Source organism: Oncorhynchus nerka, linkage group LG17 (assembly GCF_034236695.1).
Source record: "Oncorhynchus nerka isolate Pitt River linkage group LG17, Oner_Uvic_2.0, whole genome shotgun sequence".
NCBI lineage: Eukaryota > Metazoa > Chordata > Actinopteri > Salmoniformes > Salmonidae > Oncorhynchus > Oncorhynchus nerka.
Window position 1 is genome coordinate 23,508,371 of NC_088412.1, and position 19,999 is coordinate 23,528,369.

Below are 19,999 nucleotides of genomic sequence, written 5' to 3' on the forward strand. Positions count from 1 at the left end.
ATGTTGTGTTTCTTTTTTTGTTCAGTTTAGTTGTGTCTTTGTGCCAGACTCATTGCAGCTTTAAACCCAAATAGGAACGTTTTATCATTTTTTTTGCAAGACTGCATAATGGGTCAAGTGGGAAATCTCTAAAATGTTCCCACTCTAAAGAGTTTCAAAGCAAGCCATAACTGCATATATTATTTTGCAAATTTGCAATTGCAGCAATAATAACAGCTATACAAAAAAATGACCTGTCACATTCAGAAGCCCATTCAACACATTGCAGAATTGTTGTTTGTGATGAATCATAAATGGGCTTCTTCACTAAAAGGAGTCTCACTACATTGGGAGTTTGGACAACACTTAGAACACGTTGAAATACAATTATTTTCCTTATAATTTCAACAATGCAACCAGTTTGGAAATGTGCACCCTCCGTCTTGCTGTAGATACTGTGACGTCAGGAGGTACGCCTAATAGTAGACACCTTTTCCTAAGAACACAGCTGGTTCCAGATCCGACAGATTGACTGATTTGAGATTTTGCCAAACCCGTTTTAACTTTGTAAAGATTTACAGACTTTTGATAGCCAGTATGTTAACTATCCTAAAAACAAAGGAAGGCTAAATGCTAAGCCACATTCCCTACAATCAAAACAATTAGGAGGCCAAGTGAAACCGCTACATACAAGTAGGCCTCATCCATTACAATCATCGTTATCACCAAGCAAAATCTCTACACAAACATAGCCTACAGGCTCCAAGTTCCAATTGATCTAACCTTTAACATATATCCAGCCAACCGTTGCAAAGACAAAGCAAACCGTGGCTATAGTCAGCCTGACCCTGCAGGTAGCCCCCAGACAGAGCTAGGACTGGGGAGGGGGAGGGATTCTTGCTTCCTCAGTGTGTAACAGTATGCAAACACTTAATATACCAAAAGGTTATCGGAGTCAATAGCCCCAGGTAGCGCATTCCCGGGGGGGGGGGGGGGGGGGGGCAGTGTTCCTCCCACAGTAGTTTGTCAGCCTTGCTTTGAACAAAGCTCCAACCAGGAGTAGGTAGAAGCTACCCCTAACCACTGATACAGGGTCATATTTTTTTGTCCCCCAATCTAAATGGTAAAGGCTGGGGTTTGAGGTAGGGTAATCTGATCCTAGATCTGTGGATAGGTGCAACTAGTGGCTCGAGCACCCCCAACCATGTAGGCCCCTTACCCTTAACCTCACCCACATGTGATGTCTGATTTTCCCCCAGAATTTATATACCTTGACATTGCTCATTCTGATGTTGCTCGTTACGAAATGTCAAACTTTTATTTTTCACTTTTTGGATTATGTCTGTATTGTTATTGTATTGCTAGGTATTACTGAACTGTTGGAACTAGAAACATAAGCATTTCGCTGCACCGGCGATAACGTCAGCAAATCTGTGTACGCAACCAATAAACTGATTCGATTTGAGGTACTCTAGGCTATATAAAACATGCAGTAGTACTGAGTCTACTATTGATGGTGCAGTGCTGTAAAGTGACCGAAACAAGAGGCTCTATGGGGCCTTAGAGCACACAACAGATGGATGCACATAATGTTAATGAAATACTGCCGTAATATTGTGTCACATGCCATCTGGTGTGACGAAAAAAGGTGCCTGCTCGCTGTGAGAGTGTCAAATGTGTGCGCGTGTGTGTACGTACATGTGAGAATGTGTATTTTAAGTATGAGTGTGTAAGTGCGCAAATGTGTGTTTTAGTTTGTGAAGTCAGCACGTCTCAATGCAGAGAGAGATAAGCCTCCATAAAGATGCTCTGCTGCTGCCATTGAAGCCAACACCTAGTCCTTGGAATGAATCATGCACACGCATACATAAATAAATCCAGCCTACTTTTACACAGCCTTTCTCACAAACGCACACAAGTACTGTTCACACACAGCTCCAAAATGTAGGACAATCCCTAATTTGATTCTTCCCCACTCCTTTGAGATGCAATTAAAGCATTACAAAGCTTTGTGCTATGGTGGGGCAATAGTCTTCACTGACTACATGGGATTCATCATTTATAACCCATCCCTTTCCTCCTCCTCCCCCACCCAGCCCAGCTATTGAAAAAAAGAAAATCATATAATCCAAGTGAAATCTACTCCGCACCATAATGTCTATCTTAAACAAGGATTACAAACCCAATCCTGTTTCTGCTCGGCAGATCAGACCACAGGCTATGCTTCATGCATGCACACACACGCCGACAATAACACAGAGTATCATCAGAAAACATCCTCCTCAATTGTAAATCCTGCCTGAGGGGAACAGCAGTGTGGGGATTGCATTTCCTGGAGCTCCGGCTCCCTGTTTACATCTCCACGGGAAGACTGAGGAGAGAGCGAGAGAGGAGGAAAGGAAGGTGGGGGGGATATTGACATGACCAACTTCTGCATCACCACATTCAGGGTGGAACAGAACCAGAAGGGAATCTCTCACAGACAGATAATTAGAAGGGGATAAGGGAAATATAATGCGCAACGCAAATCTGTTTACTAACGCATATGGACATATGAACAACACTTTAACCTCAACACAAACCTACCTGAAACAAAAATTGTTTACTGCCTTAGATGGACTCCTATAGCGACAGTAAACAAACATAGCACACAGATGTGTGTAACTTTGGGGACAGGGACATGACGCCCCGCCCCCCCCCGCCCCCCCCCCCCCCAATATTAGAAACACATCAATTTGACCCCATCCCCAATATTATACCATGATCAGTTTGATGGATTTGAAAACATTTTCAGACTGTAAAGCACCAGGCAGCTGCTGGTTTTATGTGGCTTTAAAACTGACTCAGTTCCTCATTTTCTACAAAACTAAAGAATACTGAACAAAAATGACAACAGCTCTGGTGGACATTCCTGCAGTCAGCATGCCAATTGCACGCTCAATCAAAATTTCAGATATCTGTGGCATTGTGTTGTGTGACAAAACAGCACATTTTAGAGTGGCCTTTTGTAGTCCCCAGCACAAGGTGCACCTGTGTAATGATCGTGCTGTTTAATCAGCTTCTTGATATACCACACCGGTCAGGTGGAGTAATTATCTTGGCGGGGGTATGGAAAAATTCTGGGATCTTTTATTTCAGCTCATGAAACCAACACTTTACTTGTTGCGTTTATATTTTTGTTCAGTATATGATTGGATCCCCAACCACCAAATATGCTTTCGGAAGCACCCGGTCCCCAGAGGCAGCCGACTGACATATTGCTCTGATCTGCAGTAACAGTTCAGGGGCACGCACTTGCTCTCTCTCTTTGTGGTGTTCGCTGAGGAGAGGTAGCTACAGGGATCATAATTAAGGGCGTGCCGTAGAAAATATGTCTGGGATGGTTCTGGCACCATAGATCCAAAATCCATACAACCACTGTAGGCTTTCATCAAAACATGTTAAAAATGCAAATGAGGTTGATGCCACAGATCAGAACGTTTAGCTTAAAATGTTGATAAATGTATTTCTTCACATTATAAGCACACCAATGCGCACACAGCAGTGGCTGTTGAATAATGAAAGAATGTTGATTTGAAAAGTAATAGAACATGAAAGAAATGCTGGTTACAATGGCATAAGGAAGTGTTTATAAAAAAATCCTCAACATTTCTATGGTCTGACTTAGGCAAGGCTACTTCGAAAGGTAGGCCTAAGACGTGCCTCAGAAAATGAAAAAATCTCCAGGTTTTAAAACAATTACATTTTATGGTTAAATAGTTTCAAAATGCTGACTGCCTCCTCTCAGATTGCAAGGTGGGTGATGGTGTGGTCAGTGCAAAATAGTAACTGGCCTTTCTCTTCGCTCGTGACCATTTCATTCTGAACAAACTGTGCCTCGAGTAGGCCTGGGTCAACAGAATATAGCCTTTAAAAGTGAATGTTAATTATCCTCATTACATTTGTCAAACATGACTGGCGTTTAGCCTACATTTATTTAATTAAAAGTCTCATTAAAGTTTGGTTACATTTTCTGGCGCCTCCCTCGTGTCAGCATTGGTGTGGACTTATCATATAGGCTACACTTTATGTACAGGTATCTGCCAAAATAAAGGAATCACCAACATAATGACTTTGTAGGGCCACCATGAGCCAGACAGCTTCAATGCACCTTGGCATAGATTCCACAAGTGTCAGGAACTCTATTGGAGGGCTGGAACAACATCCTTCAACAAGAAATTCCACACACTTTAAACCCCTATGCTCCTTTGAAAGTGTCTTTCAAAGTCACAGATCTCTTCTTCTAGACATGGTAGCCAAAATAATGGGCAACTGGGCATTTTTATACATCACCCTAAGCATGATGGGATGTTAATTGCTTAATTAACCCACGAACCAGCCATGTGGAAGCAGCTGCTTTCAATATAGCCTACTTTGTATCCCTCATTTACTCAAGTTATTTTATTTTGTCAGTTACCTGTCCATTTATGAAACATTTATTTGAATATTATTCCAGTGTTGGCCTTTTTAGAGGCACATTTTTTTAATGTCAATTTCATGCTCATTTGACAGACCCATTTATTTATTTCAGTAGTACTCTTATTAGCCTTTTAAAAATCACTGAATGACCTAGATCCATGAGTAAACCCATGTTGGCATTTCAAAACAAAAATAAACAACCAATGTTAAATTTGGGATGGTTGAAATTGCACTTTGGGACAATTCTGGGACGATGAAAAAAGTTAGTCTCTAGCCCTGGGCAGCTATATTCACGAGTGTTCCAATGTATAAATATTTTGAACATTAAAAACGAGTAAAAGTTCATGAACATTTCATAAATGTATTCCTATGTTGTGAAATTAGTAAACTATTGGTGATGAGATAGTGTAAAAAGAGTTGTACCGACTGATGCAATGCTAAGTTGTCTATTTTAACTAGGCTAACGTTAGATGGCTAGCTAGCACAGTATCTGCAGTTTCAATGCTAAGTTGTCTATTTTAACTAGGCTAACGTTAGATGGCTAGCTAGCACAGTATCTGCAGTTTCAAATGAGCAGCACTCAGTGAGTCAGTGTTCACTCTAGTGAAAAAGTAGCCAGAGCCCTTAAATAGAGGTGACAATGTCAAAGAGGATAAAAGTGCAGGACATAATATTTTTGGGAGGAGTGCTGAGAACTAACTGAATGAATGGCTACATAGCTAGCTAGCTAACTTCATTGTACAATTCAGAATAGACTGGCACTATGTAGTCAGCTAGCTAGTGTTGTGTCTTTGCTTTGGATTAAATGATATGACATGCTATTTTATCAAATCAATTCTCTGTAATTAATATTACCTGATCAAACTAATCACGTACTGGTAATTAACTAGGAAGTCAGGGCACCACAGAATAATGTTTATAGAGCTGTTGTCTTCCAAAAAAAATCTTAGACCTGGTAACCTTTCATATCAATAGCAGTCATTTATTAAACATATTATTATTATTACGTATTCAGTCTCATCTGAACGTCGTAAATTCTTGGTTATCTTCACGAACCCTGGCTAACAAGTTGAATCAGCAATACAAATTGTTTATTTATTATTTATTTACTAAATAATCACACAGAATTTCATATACACAGGAAGGATCATACATTGATGACTAACTATGTAATTAAAAAAAAACGTCCCTAGTGGACGAAACTGAAACTGGCTGGTTACACAAAGAAAGGGGGTTGGGTTTGAATGAAAGCGCGGGAAAACAGAAACAAAAGGATTGGGCCTCTATCGGACCTTATGAAGCTATGCTATCGTAAATACAGAATCTTATGCATTCTAAATGACTGCCCATTCGGAAAAGGAAAATGCAAGAAATACATTTACTCGGAGCTGCGCTTCTATAGATTGGTCGAAGATGGAAGACTGGGTTGCCCAGCAGAGATCTCCCTTGTCCTTTGAAGAATATTTCTGGGAGGATACGTTGTAGTCTGTCGTCTTGTGGTACAATGGCTACGTTGTAGTACCGTCGTCGTGTGGTAGAACGGATACGTGGTAGAACGGATACGTTGTAGTACCCGGTCTTTCCGAAGAGATTGTTCATCCTTTCCTAGGCCACGCACGTTTACAGCGGCTGCTGATAACTCGACGTCTAGGATGTATCACTTCTTTACTGAATAAGAGTTCAAAGTTCATACCAAGTTGCCATACTATAAGCTCATGCTATATTCTGGCTGGTATCGTCGAAATTCATCCTTCCAGCGTTTCAATTGTCACCTCCACGTTGAAATTCACCCTTCTAAACACATGGACATCAGTCCTCACGTCTTTCGGGAACACAATGTTCATTTCGTTCAACCATTCGCAACCATAGCTCACGCTGAGGTTGGCTTAGTTCACCGTCAATTGGGTCACGGGGGCTCTTATAGAAATGGGGAAAAGGGGTTGGTTCATCATTTCCAACCAATGCCTATTCACGTGGGCGTGGCCACTGATTGAGCATTTTTTTCTTATGAAAACATTTCTCTCGTTTTAAAAACTAAAACTACATTTAATCTTTTCACAAATAGTTTCATATTTAAACATTTAAGTTGATTCTATGTGAATCTGATAACTAGAATGTGTAGACTTTCCAAGATACAGTTTGTGTCATCCTATCATCAGTAATAATGTTTCAGACGACAACTGATCGGACATCATACTCTTTAAGTACCAACGGATACTTTCAACTGGTTGGATTACCTAAAGATTGTTCTTTTCCCCAACTTTTTGATGTTACAATACTCTCTCTATGTTAACAAAGGGCTTTCCAAGAGTCCATTCTGTAGAGTGGCGAGAAAAAGGGCGAAAGGTATTTATGGGGGAGGTGTGTCATAAACCACCCCTAACCTGGCAACGTCATGACACTAGCTATACATATTGCCACATAGTAAATAAATAATTTAGCTAATAAAAAATACATCTGGTTAATAAGCTAACCCAATCATTGTTAAGGCCATCCATTTTTTTCATATTATAATGATATTTGGTCATGTGATTATGGCAGGGTTCAAAGATAGGAGAGAGGAGAGAAAGAGAGAGAGCACCTCTCACGTTGAGGCAGGGAGAGGATGAACAGGTCATCAGGTGAGAATTTGAGTTATAAAAGCACTATCAGTTCAACTCATCTTCACTAACTGTAGCCCAAGTGCTATAACAAATGTTGTTGCCTGCATTTTGATTTCATTGGTTGTCATGGAGATTGAAGACGTGGCTGCGCTTAACAATGACACAAAGCAGATTGAACTGTTGCCGTCTGTCATATCCACCAGGAGAAGCTGGAAACCATAGATAGGAAAACAATATACCCAAATTTCATTTCTGGCAGTGACCCGCATGAACAGGTATTTGGTGTATTTAAGTGAATTGAGGCTATAGAGCTGACCCCACTCTGTACCACTATATGCCCACCTTTGTATAAGGTTATTAACTGTTTTGAATGTGTATGTGTTTTACTTTATGGTGAATGATGAGTTGTTGCTATGTATTTTTTAAATATATTGCTTGAGCATGTTGAAGTCTACTGCTTGATCCATATTGAAGCATTAGGTTTTGACTGTCACTGAATTATTTTATGAATTAATACAGCAATTAAATAAATGATGTAACCAAGTAAGAAGTTTCTGGACTCAGACTGCCTCGACTCCATTTAAATTAACTAGGTATAAGAAATGAGTTATGCAAGACCATATACTAGACAAGCGTAGTAAAGAGTACACAAATAGAATAATGGGTTGACATTTAAATGTCGCTAAAGGGGTGGGGTGGTGACTTTCTGAACTTAAGAGTAAGAACACAGTTTAAAGTAATATAGAAACATTGGTGTGGGGGGGACATGCCCTTGGACCACCATAGAGGGGTGTTGACACCGGAACTCATTGACCCCCCCCCCACAATATCCAGCAAAGTTACAGCGTTGTACACAGACCTACATAGCAAGGACTATACTACAACGCATGATAAGATCTTCCATCCAAGAAGAGCTCCCACAAACAATTCCATCTAAAGGCCCAGCTTAGAGGTTGTAAAGCCAGTGTACCCAGTAGAGTGAGCTGGCTGGCTCAGGGCTAACCCCTGCATGTTAGGGGCTGAGGAATTGGATTGTGTCTTAAGCGCCGGACTGGGCCTTAGACACAGCAACAGGGAGTCTAATCCGGTTTGGGCCAGGAATTTGATTATTATCGCCATGGACCAGGCTGGGGCTTACCCCCATTCCAGAGACACAGTTATCCCCCACCCTGAGCCTAGCTGATTTGACCTTGTTAAGATGCTTTAAAATGTGATTATTCTACTTTTATCACTTCTAGTGAAGTGCACTCGCAAACAGGCTGCCCCCACCCCACCGCAAAGCCGGCCAAGCATGGCAGTCCAAACGCACAATGCAATCTGGAGGAGGGCATACCAGTACACACACAAGCCAGGGCAAGAGCACAGGGGCTGTAACAACCCGAAGGAGACAGCCATGCAAGGGGAAATTTGTCACGAGCAAGGAAAGCAGTGAGGGCAACAGGGCTGTAGGTTTGGAGACCATGGGCAAGATTAAAAATATCCTGGTGAAGGAGGCTGTGAGATTAGAGTGTGTGTGGTTGTGCCTGTGATTGATGTCTCTTTCTAAAAAGCAAGGTTATTACTTACAAGGTTCCAAAAGGGCAGTACAATGATTACCCCCAGCTTCAGAAACAAATTTAAAAAATGGACAATGAAAGCAGAAGGCCTGACATGCATGGAACACTAAAATGCTCCCTCTGGACCCTGACTCCTATCTGCTAAACAACGACGGTAGCTTTCTGGCTAGTTAGACCCAGCTGGGCCACAGCCTAACCCTGGGCACTACCAGTCCAGTCTGGGAGGGCTTCCTGCCATAGATCTCTGAGGTTTTCAATGAGCTCCAAGATGAGATGTTTTGTTGCTCAAGTCTTTCTCCTGCCTTGCGTGTATGAAGGGAGAGAGTACAGCTAATTCTCTTGTCTGGTCTCTGCAGTGCCTGTGTTCTGGCAGGTCTGGGGTCTGTGCCGGGGTTGGCCAATCAAAAAAACCCTCGCCTAGCCGCTTTGTTCCAGTCCAGTGCTCTGCTCAGGGGTGCGGTTACACCCCCCACCCACACAGCCACTGCTGAATACTGATGGAGGCACTGCTCCACTTCTAACCCCCCTCCTCACACACTCCCACACATACTGCTTGTACCCTCACTGACACACACACATACAAACATCCTCATCATGCTCTGCTTTCTCTCTTTCATCATCCTCCACTTTGTCCTTTTCTTTCTCCACACACACACACACACGGGAATAAGGTATGCAGACAACAAAAGGCCAACCCCCACAAACAAAGCATGCAATCATTTATTAACAAATAAAACAGAGGCTCATAAAATCTACCCCCACACATACACATCACTCATAGAGAGAGCAGCCAGATGGGCGGTAACAGGTGTCTCTTCTTGCAATCTTCAGGTCTCTGAATAATAAGAGGAACAGCTCTTTTAGGTAGCACAATATAAATGCTGTGGTTCTTTCACTTCTCTGAGGATTTGAGAAGTAATGAATTCTAACCAGGAGCTCAAAATATATATATTTTTTTACATACTCACTTGCAGCAATGGCAAAGTCAAATTTTCAACATGATTTGGCCTTAGCATTTCATCTAGTTGGCACTCACTGAAATTGCTTTTAGTGAAATAAATGTTTTTGGGGGACAGAACCAGTCTCGTGTGTTAGTCCTCCATAACTGGGACGTATGAACCCAGGGTGGGGAGAGGTGTATGGTGTGCATACCCTGCATAGAATGTGTGTGTTCATGATGGGGAATTAGAGACTGTCCCAATTCCCCAAACCCATATTCACTTGAAAACCAGCCGGTGTGGCCCCCCACAAAAATCCATATTACCTGTGACCCGTGGCCTGCACTCAGACCCTCAATAGCTGTGCCCCCCCCCGCGGGGTTGGTGGGGCACTGGGCCCTCCGGCATGCTAATGAGCAGCCCTGACATCTGCTGGCTGTGTGTGTGTCAAGCTCCACATTTAATTTGATAAAAAAAACAAAGCAGATGAGACCATTGAAGCCACTAAGGATATCTGTGTGTGTTTTAAGACATGTCTGTACCCTTGTTATTGAGGTTGTGTATGGGTGAGTGGTAGAGAGCGAAAGACATGGGAAATCTTTATTTTAAAACGGGTGTGCAATCTGTAGTGCATTGACGAGTGGATGTCAGCTTTGGCTAGAGAAAAGTGAAGATGGCACCCTTGTGCGTGTGTGTGTGAGAGAGAGTGAGCGATTAAGCAGGGGTGGATGGGAGTTTGATTAATGGGCGATACAGGAGACCAGGGATTAAGCCCCGCACCCCCAGTTGTAGGCTTTAGAGAAAAAGGCTGGGGGCTGTACTATTAATTCAAGTGGCCTTAATAATGCCTGTGCATCCTCTGCCCCGACCCTCCCACCACGGCATCAGATCTGGGAGGAAACACATTGATAAAGCGAAACAAGCTGGGTGTGTGTGTGTGATCATGCACCTGTGAATCAAGGCCAAACTTCTTGTATTGTCTATAGGTTTGAGATTTTACTCCCATATTGACAAATTTAGCAGCAGTGGCGACAAGCTGTTCCGTGGGTTCTACTTACAGCAGCAATAGTTTTATCCATCATCTGCCATTTGCTTATCTGTGTTAGTCACTCACAACCAAATGTATGCAAATACACCTGGGTTTAAACACTTGATGCTGGTAACAGGGGCTTGAAAGAGGAGAAATCATGCTGTAACTGCTACAGTACCGCATGGACTGTAAGCACATTCACTTTATTAAACCCACAGGAGTAGTTTATTGGGGGAGATAATTACGTGCACGGGCACAAATTACCACATCAGTAATTTAAGTTCCATCCAAATCAGCCGAAAATTCCAGCCGAAAACCTACTAACGCCAAGGTCCTCTGATACTACTAGTCCTGTGCGACTCGACATCCCTGTGTTTTGAGACATATCCAAGGTTGACAGGTGTTGCTCGAAGTTTGAGCAAAAAAAACAACCGATTCAATAAATTAATGCTTAAAACAAATGTGCTGTGCAAAGCCTATATACGAAGGGCCTACATGTATAAACTTTCACGGTGAATTCTTTTGTTTATAGGTTGCGACAATGAATTGAACATCGCCAAATGCACAAGTAAAAAAAGTGTATATTTAATGCAACCCTTGCTGTTAATAGATCGCAAAGCAGCAATTCAACTAAGGTAAACTTTTTGAAATGACAAGTTCACTATCATCCATAGCACATGCATCTCAAGTGAAAGTGCGCTGTTTAGCACACATCTGAAGGCTGGGGGAACTTTAGGACGTCTTCCACTGCGGATGGCTAAAATATTCTAATGATTGTGATCACACTTCCTTCATTCAAATATTATGGCGACGCTACACCAAAGACGGTTTGGTGCGATTTAGAAACTTGGGAAGCCAAGCTCAGTGTAACCTGTTATCGCCTGGACATGTTGAAATATCTTCACGCCCAGAATGAAGGGGAAATACTTACAACATTCTCTAGTAATACGAGTCCTGTGTGAATAGGGCTTTAAAACCATTCAAATTATAACACCTTAATTGCATAGGAATCAAGGTAAAATAGCGTAAACTTACAATTGTCACCATAACTTGGAATATACTTAGTTTATTAAAGAAATATATGAAGGAGAAATATTCTACGTTAAGCATTTCACAGTTTGAGAGAGCATCTCATATCTTAATCTCCAGTTTAAATCTTCCAATCTGACATACACTACCGTTCAAAAGTTTGGGGTCACTTAGAAAAGTCCTTGTTTTATTTTTTAAAAGCCCATTAAAATATGTTTTTTGCCCATTAAAATAACATAAAATCGATCAGCAATACAGTGTAGACAATGGTAATGTTGCAAATTACTATTGTAGCTGGAAACAGCAGCTTTTTTAACGGAATATCTACATAGGCGTACAGAGGACCATTATCAGCAACCATCACTCCTGTGTTCCAATGGCATGTTGTGTTAGCTAAGCCAAGTTTATCATTTTAAAAGTCAAATTGATCATTAGAAAACCATTTTGCAATTATGTTAGCACAGCTGAAAACTGTTGTTCTTATTAAAGAATAAATAAAACTGGCCTTTAAAAAAAAATATATATATATATTTTTTTTTAAACTTTAAACATGTTGAGTATCTGGAGCATCAGCATTTGTGGCTTTCTTTTACAGGCTCAAAATGGCCAGAAACAAAGTACTTTCTTCTGAAACTCATCAGTCTATTCTTGTTCTGAGAAATGAAGGCTATTCCATGTGAAACATTGCCAAGAAACTGAAGATCTTGTACATTGCTGTGTACTACTCCCTTCACAGAACAGCGCAAACTGGCTCTAACTAGAATAGAAAGAGTGGGAGGCACCGGTGCACAACTGAGGAAGAGGACAAGTACATTAGTGTGTCTAGTTTGAGAAACATATGCCTCAAGTCCTCAATTGGCAGCTTCATTAAATAGTACCCATAAAACACCCGTCTCAACATCAACAGTGAAGAGGTGCCTCCGGGATGCTGGCCTTCTAAGCAGACTTGCAAAGAAAAAGCCATATCTCAGACTGGCCAATATAAATAAAAAGATTAAGATGGGCAAAAGAAAACAGACACTGGGACAGAGGAAGATTGGAAAAAAGTGTTATGGTCAGACAAATCTAAGTTTGAGGTGTTTGGATCATAAAGAACATTCATCAGATGCAGAAAAAAATAAAAGATGCTGGTGGAGTGCTTGATGTCATCTGTCAAGCATGGCGGAGGCAACATGATGGTCTGGGGATGCTTGGTGGTGGTAAAGTGGGAGATTTGTACAGGGTAAAAGGGATCTTGAAGAAGGAAGACTATCACTCCATTTTGCCATGCCATACCCTGTGGACGGCACTTAATTGGAGCCAATTTCCTCCTACAACAGGACAATGACCCCAAACACAGCTCTAAACCAAGCAATAACTATTTAGGGAAGAAGCAGTCAGCTGGTATTGTGTCTATAATGGAGTGGCCAGCAGTCACTGGATCGCAACCCTATTGAGCTGTTGTGGGAGCAGCCCATCAAGCCAATCCAACTTGTGGGAGGTGCTTCAGGAAGCATGGGGTGAAATCTCTTCAGATTACCTCAACAAATTGACAACTAGAATGACAAAGGTCTGCAAGGCTGTACCTGCTACAAATTGAGGATTCTTTGACGAAAGCAAAGGACACTATTATTTCAATTACAAATAATTATTTATAACCTAACCTCTTGACTATATTTCCTATTCATTTTGCAACTAATTTCATGAATGTTTTCATGGAAAACAAGGACATTTCTAAGTGCCCCCAAACTTTTGAACAGTATTGTGTAAGTGCCTTCAAAAAGTATTCATACCCCTTGACTTAATCCACTTTGCTGTGTTAAAGCCTGAAATCAAAATGGATGTAAAAAATCTACACACAATACCCCATGACAAAGTGAAAACATGTTCTTAGACATTTTTTTAAATGTATTGAAAATTAAAACAGAAATCTCTTATTTACAGTTTAAGTCAGAAGTTTACATTAGAGGTCGACCGATTATGATTTTTCAACGCCAATACCGATTATTGAAGGACCAAAAAAAGTCGATACCGATTAAAATCGGCCGATTTGAATATATTTGTAATAATGACAATTACAACAATACTGAATGAACACTTATTTTAAGTTAATATAATACATCAATAAAATCAATTTAGTCCCAAATAAATAATGAAACCTGTTCAATTTGGTTTAAATAATGCAGAAACACAGTGTTGGAGAAGAAAGTAAAAGTGCGATATGTGCCATGTAAAAAAGCTAACGTTCCTTAAGTTCCTTGCTCAGAACATGAGAACATATGTAAGCTGGTGGTTCCTTTTAACATGAGTCTTCAATATTCCCAGGTAAGAAGTTTTAGGTTCTAGATATAGGACTATTTCTCTCTATACCATTTGTATTTCATATACCTTTGACTATTGGATGTTCTAATAGGTACTTTAGTATTGCCAGGATAATCTCGGGTGTTGATAGGCTTGAAGTCATAAACAGCGCAGTGCTTGAAGTATTGCGAAGAGCTGCTGGCAAATGCAGTAAAGTGCTGTTTGAATGAATGCTTACGAGCCTGCTGCTGCCTACCACCGCTCAGTCAGACTGCTCTATCAAATCAGACTTAATTATAATAACACACAGAAATACGAGCCTTAGTTCATTAATATGGTCAAATCTGGAAACTTTTATTCTTTCAGTGAAATACAGAACCGTTCCGTATTTTATTTAATGGGTGGCATCCATAAGTCTAAATATTGCTGTAAAATTGAAGGTTGTGCAATGTAATGTCATAATTACGTAAAATTCTGGCAAATTAGTTCGCAACGAGCCAGGCGGCCCAAACCGTTGCATATACCCTGACTCTGCGTGCAATGAACGCAAGAGAAGTGACAATTTCCCTAGTTTAATATTGCCTGCTAACATGAATATCTTTCAACTAAATATGCAGGTTTAAAAAATATATACTTCTGTGTATTGATTTTAAGAAAGGCATTGATGTTTATGGTTAGGTACATTCGTGCAACGATTGTGCTTTTTTCGCAAATGCGCTTTTGTTAAATCATCCCCCGTTTGGCGAAGTTGGCTGTCTTTGTTAGGAAGAAACGGTCTTCACACAGTTCGCAACGAGCCAGGCGGCCCAAATTGCTGCACACTAGTTAAAAGAAATGCATGTTAGCATGCAATACTAACTAAATACAGGTTTAAAAATATATACTTGTGTACTGATTTTAAGAAAGGCATTGATGTTTATGGTTAGGTACACCATGTTTATGGTTAGGCATATAATCTGACTGAGTATACAAGCATACAAGTACCTAAGTATCTGACTGAGCGGTGGTAAGCAGAAGCAGGCGCGCAAACATTCATTCAAACAGCACTTTTGTGCGTTTTGCCAGCAGCTCTTCGTTGTGCGTCAAGCATTGCGCTGTTTATGACTTCAAGCCTATCAACTCCCGAGATGAGGCTGGTGTAACCGAAGTGAAATGGCTAGCTAGTTAGCGCGCGCTAATAGCGTTTCAAACGTCACTCGCTCTGAGCCTTCTAGTAGTTGTTCCCCTTGCTCTCAAGATATAACTTTCAAAATACAGAAAGTGTCTCAGTCAGTTGAAGGGTTCTGTAGAATGGGATGGGGATCCAGTTCGGTGTCTCACACAATTAGGAGCTCTTTCCTTCTCCTCTGCACACTGATGAAGCGGTTGGAACCGTTGCAGTCTTCTCAGACACACTGCCAGTCTTAGAACAGAGACCGCGGCTGCATGCACAAGGGCACACCATTCATATCGTGAGACATCCAGGCTCTAGCCTGAGCAAACAATTCCTCCCCCTTCTACGTTGGCACTGGCAATGACAAATTGTTGCTATGGAGCAAGCACACTGTGGTAACATAATAATCTTGTAATAGTTTTTGCCGACATTGTATTCCAAAACTTTAATTTCAGGTTTTATTTGAGCTGGGAACGACAGGGTCTACACAGCACCAACACCGTGCAAATGCAATTGCTTGTTTAGCACATGACAGTAATGTGAACATTTCAAATAGACTTTTACTGAAGTGTTCCTTTTTTACCCGAATATGTACACAAATGTGAGTTATGTGACCATGGGTTGAGAATCAGTTTTTTTTCTTCCATATACCAATTTCTATTACCATGGGAAATTGGGAAAAAGATTTTGGCCTATTGCAGTCATAAAAAGGTACCCACCAGGTTTAGTTGTTTTCATGCATTCCATTACACACAATAGCTAGGTTTTAATACAAATGGAGACCGATTTTTTTGGTGAATATTCTAAAATATGCATAAAGAATATTCACATTTTTCCACGAGAGGTGTTTCCATGTAACTGACATATTAAGGACAAAATGCTGTGTGTGATGACGTAGTGCACATAAAAAAGTACCAAGAAATTCAATGTGTTTCCATCTACCGACGACAGCCAAAACTTTTGCGATAAATTGTAAACTTGCCCAGTCTGTTTTTGCCGCATGCTCTCTAGACATTTCTCTGATAAAGTTGACAGGGTAGGTTATAAGATATGGATAAGAGCAATACCATTTTTATTTGATAACTTGCAGCCAAGCATCGATCATCATCTCACCAGCATTCAAATAATACCATCAATATTTATAGGAAATTTGCATCAAGCTCATCATCAAACTCTTTTGGTGGGGGTCGGGTGGTCCGACCTTAAGTACTTCTCTCTACGCGTAGTCTGACCTTGATCTTAAGCATGAAAATAGCATGCTATTCACCCGCTATTTGTTTTAGGTGGAGATCAAAGAAATTAATGTGTGTCTACAGATACACCCCATTTGATTTCTAGAATGTTTAATTTATATGCCTGGACTTTTTCACTGTATATATATATAAAAAACATTTTTTTTAAGTACAATGTATTGTATTAGCCACTATCGGTAGCCACCGTCAGTTATACCCGCATGCATTTATAACCGTGTTACTTTCCTTACACTTTGCACCATTTTATATTGTTTGTTTACGTTTCCTCGGTCACGTTCGTGTGGCTGTTCCTGAGGATCGCTAGCAATAGTGGTTCATAGTAGGCTAACGTATTACAAGTTGGGAAATAATTTGGGACTTGTAGCCTATTTGAATCATTATGGAACGCAGACCATATGTATCAGTTTAAACCTGAAGCACGGTTCATGATGACTGGACTGTTGTCACAGTTCTACAATAAGTGAGGACTATTAAGGTAGATTTATAGACTACTGTTCAAACCATATTCTACACTTTTCTCACCTTCCAATATGTCATGGCTGGAACAGTTGAATATGGTAATTTTCAGGATGAATCAAACCAGTGTATTTTTTTGATAAACCAATATATTTTGTGTAATGGCGTTCCAAACCTGTTTTTTAATTATTCATAAATACTTTCCTAACCCCAAATAATAGAGTATTTTTGAATGCACCAATTGGTGCTGAAAAGGAGACGAATGTGTGTATTGACATGGCCTTCTCTCATTGATCCTTAATGTTATGAACGTTCTCTCCTTATAATCTAGTAAATTAGATTTTTTTTAAAGATGTCTTTATATAAATGTACTGAAACCCCTATTGAATGACAACTCCATGAGGAAAAACACAGCAAGTGGGAGGGTTTTCACCAGGTGAATTACATTTATTCAAGTGCGTGTAAGGGAACAACATTACGCGCCGGCAAAAGGTAACGAATGCCTTGATCACACCGATAGTGTTTTTGCGCAAAATAGTATACAGGATCATCTGGATGTGTATGCAACAAAAGTTCAACATTCACATTCTGCTACCATTTCTGTCATGTCGTCTACACATACAGTTTGAGCATACATTCGATAAATCCAAAGTATGCACCACACAGAACGCACTGCAACAGCAATGCTACAAGGCAAACGCAGCGTTCCACTGGAAATTAATTACTTCTGGTGTACCAAAATGCAATGAAGCTGTCGATCACACCGGTCAGCATCATTGCTCAAAATAGAATGCAGCATCATCTGCACATGTATGCAACAAAGGTTCAACATTCAACTTCTGCTACCATTTCTGTCAAGCCACCTATGCATACAGTTTGACGCATAGGTTCGATAAATCCAACGTATAGACAAGAGTAAACGCACTGCAACTGCGTCTGCCACGCTGCAAGGCAAACGCAGCGTTTCATTGGAAATTAACGTAATTCTGGTGTACCAAATGCAATGACACTGTCGGTGTGTTCGACGCGTAAGCCTGAAAAAGAACTACTGAGAAGTGCGTAGGAAAGGCGTGCGTATAAAAAGCGTCCATTTCCTAAGTCTGAATCAGGCCCTTAATGCTTTCCCACGTTGTGGTTGTACAACTTGGCATATCATCCCGTGACTCCGAGTGATGGTTTACGCCACCAATTTTCATGCAATTAATTTTAGACACAAAAAGATACAATGTCGAACGAAATTGTACCGACACTTCATGTTTCCATAACACCTGTCGTGTTATGTTATTTATTAATACGCCATTACTATACTTGCGTAACAACTGGATGGAAACGTGGTTATTAAGGCACAACACAGACCTACTACATGGGTTGCAGGCCATGAATCACAAGCCAGTACCAGCTCTACCCCTCAATATATTCTGGATACTCAGGTAGATACTTCACTTAAGTATTGTATTGTCAAGAGGATCATGTAGACAGCCGTACTTATCGTTGTCAAAGAAACTATAAATTCAATTGACAACAAATCATAGACGGGCAGTTCTGATTTCGAAAGTTAATTATCTTAAATGTTTCAACATTGGACATGAACCAAATCTACCCCCAGTTCCTGTATCATGTCTGCAAAGTCCCCAACTTCTTCAATGTCATCATATGGGGCTCCCTGTAAGAGTAATCACTACACTGTATGCATTAAGTTGTCGGGCTTGTATACTTGTAGCTACAGTAAAATAGCCATCCGTTCTACATTTCCCATCTACCTTGCAATCCAAATTCATTAGCACTGCAAACCATGCGATTCTGTATTGAACAGAACAAATATTGTAATTGTGTCACCGACAGTTTGATGCAAATACTTGGAAATGAGCATGATTCTTTTCCACTTTAATTAATAACCAGTGAAATCGCAGTCAACAAACGGCATACAAATGCATGGGCACAACAAGTAGCTAAGCATAATACGGGTGGTTAGGCATAAATAGGCCCTAATTTATGTCTGGTTTAGTAATCAAATTGCCCTAGGGGGTCTGCTTAATTCAGATTTGAAACTAAATGTGACGATCATTTTTTTTGATGGAAGTGACATGCTGAAAACATAAAAACCTGATGCAATACAAAGTAACGATGTCTGCTCATTGTATAACTAGATACAATCTAACTGGCACACGCAGACAAACAAGTTAAATACAGAAAATAATCTAGTGATTCTCCGAATATTACATTAAAAATCCACTTACTGAATGTCTGGATTGTGGAAACATCATGTCAATTCCTTGTTTATTGTTTTCCTTCCCAAATACGATGAATGATGAGTGTTCAAAATGTAGCCCCCCAAAAATATTGGCTTGTTGTTCCCCTCTTTGTCCGTATTTGCAAACTCGAATCTAGCCAATAATCACACGAGTTGACCAGCTCACTAGCGAACGCTAGTTATTGTCCCCAAAATTGGTGATGCAGCTGGCGTCAGCTAGCTAATCAATATCTCTTGTTTGTCCAGGTGTATATCACTCGACAAAAGTAGCCTAGTAGCTACCAGCTGGAATCTCGTTTTCGTTGGTGATGAAATACAAACCTCAACCATTTGAATGGTCCTTTCTTAATTCTTCAAAGGCTGTCGCTCAAAACGATTAATCGCTGTTGCTAATGTTAGTTTTCAGCCTATAGGTAACGTAACTAGTACACTAGCTAGCTAAATATAATATGCATATAACCACAAATGTTATGGATAACGCTAGGTATTTTCCTGGTTTCTTTTGTTCGGTCTTCTTTCGCCGTGTGTTTTCGCCAACGCAACAAAGCCAGCTAAAGCTATATGTCCGCTAACACACAACGCTTCAGAGGGAAAACTGCTCGAATTCGCAAAAATAAAATTGACCTCTGTATTCGCTTAAATTGAATTCCTCCCGTTTATTAACAACTGGTGCTGGTAAACAAACAGTTGGCGCAAAAAAAACTAACATTAACAAATCTTACAGTAAACTTTAAAGTATACACTTGCTCAGCGTCTGTCAAATCTGTCCCTAGCCTAAATCCGAATTTGTGGCGGAGGCTGGAGTCCACATTCCATTCCTGAGGCAAGTTGCGACGTTACAAAACGCCCCACAAAGATATCCACCATACAGAACAAATCATATTCTATGCCAATTGGAATAGAACGCAGTGAGTGTTAAAAGAAAATGTATTTCTATCTGAAACGTTCTACGTTGCAGTTCTCAACATGCCCAAAACGTCATCCCAGAAATGTAATGGCTAAAGAACTAGCGC

General features: G+C 40.5%; 1 protein-coding gene across 2 annotated transcripts in view; it reads right to left on the bottom strand.

The window, feature by feature from the left end:
• LOC115144915 (TLE family member 5-like) overlaps nt 1-19,958 on the bottom strand; it is a 42,097-nt gene extending 22,139 nt beyond the window's left edge. Inside the window, exon 1 of one of the 2 annotated variants that reach the window (XM_029686054.2) lies at nt 18,973-19,958. In XM_029686054.2, the coding sequence (XP_029541914.1) occupies nt 18,973-18,999 (27 nt within the window). In that variant the 5' untranslated portion in view covers nt 19,000-19,958. The remainder of the gene's footprint in view (nt 1-18,972) is intronic. The other variant, XM_029686055.2, reaches the window with a different exon arrangement.
• Between the last annotated feature and the right edge of the window lie 41 nt (nt 19,959-19,999).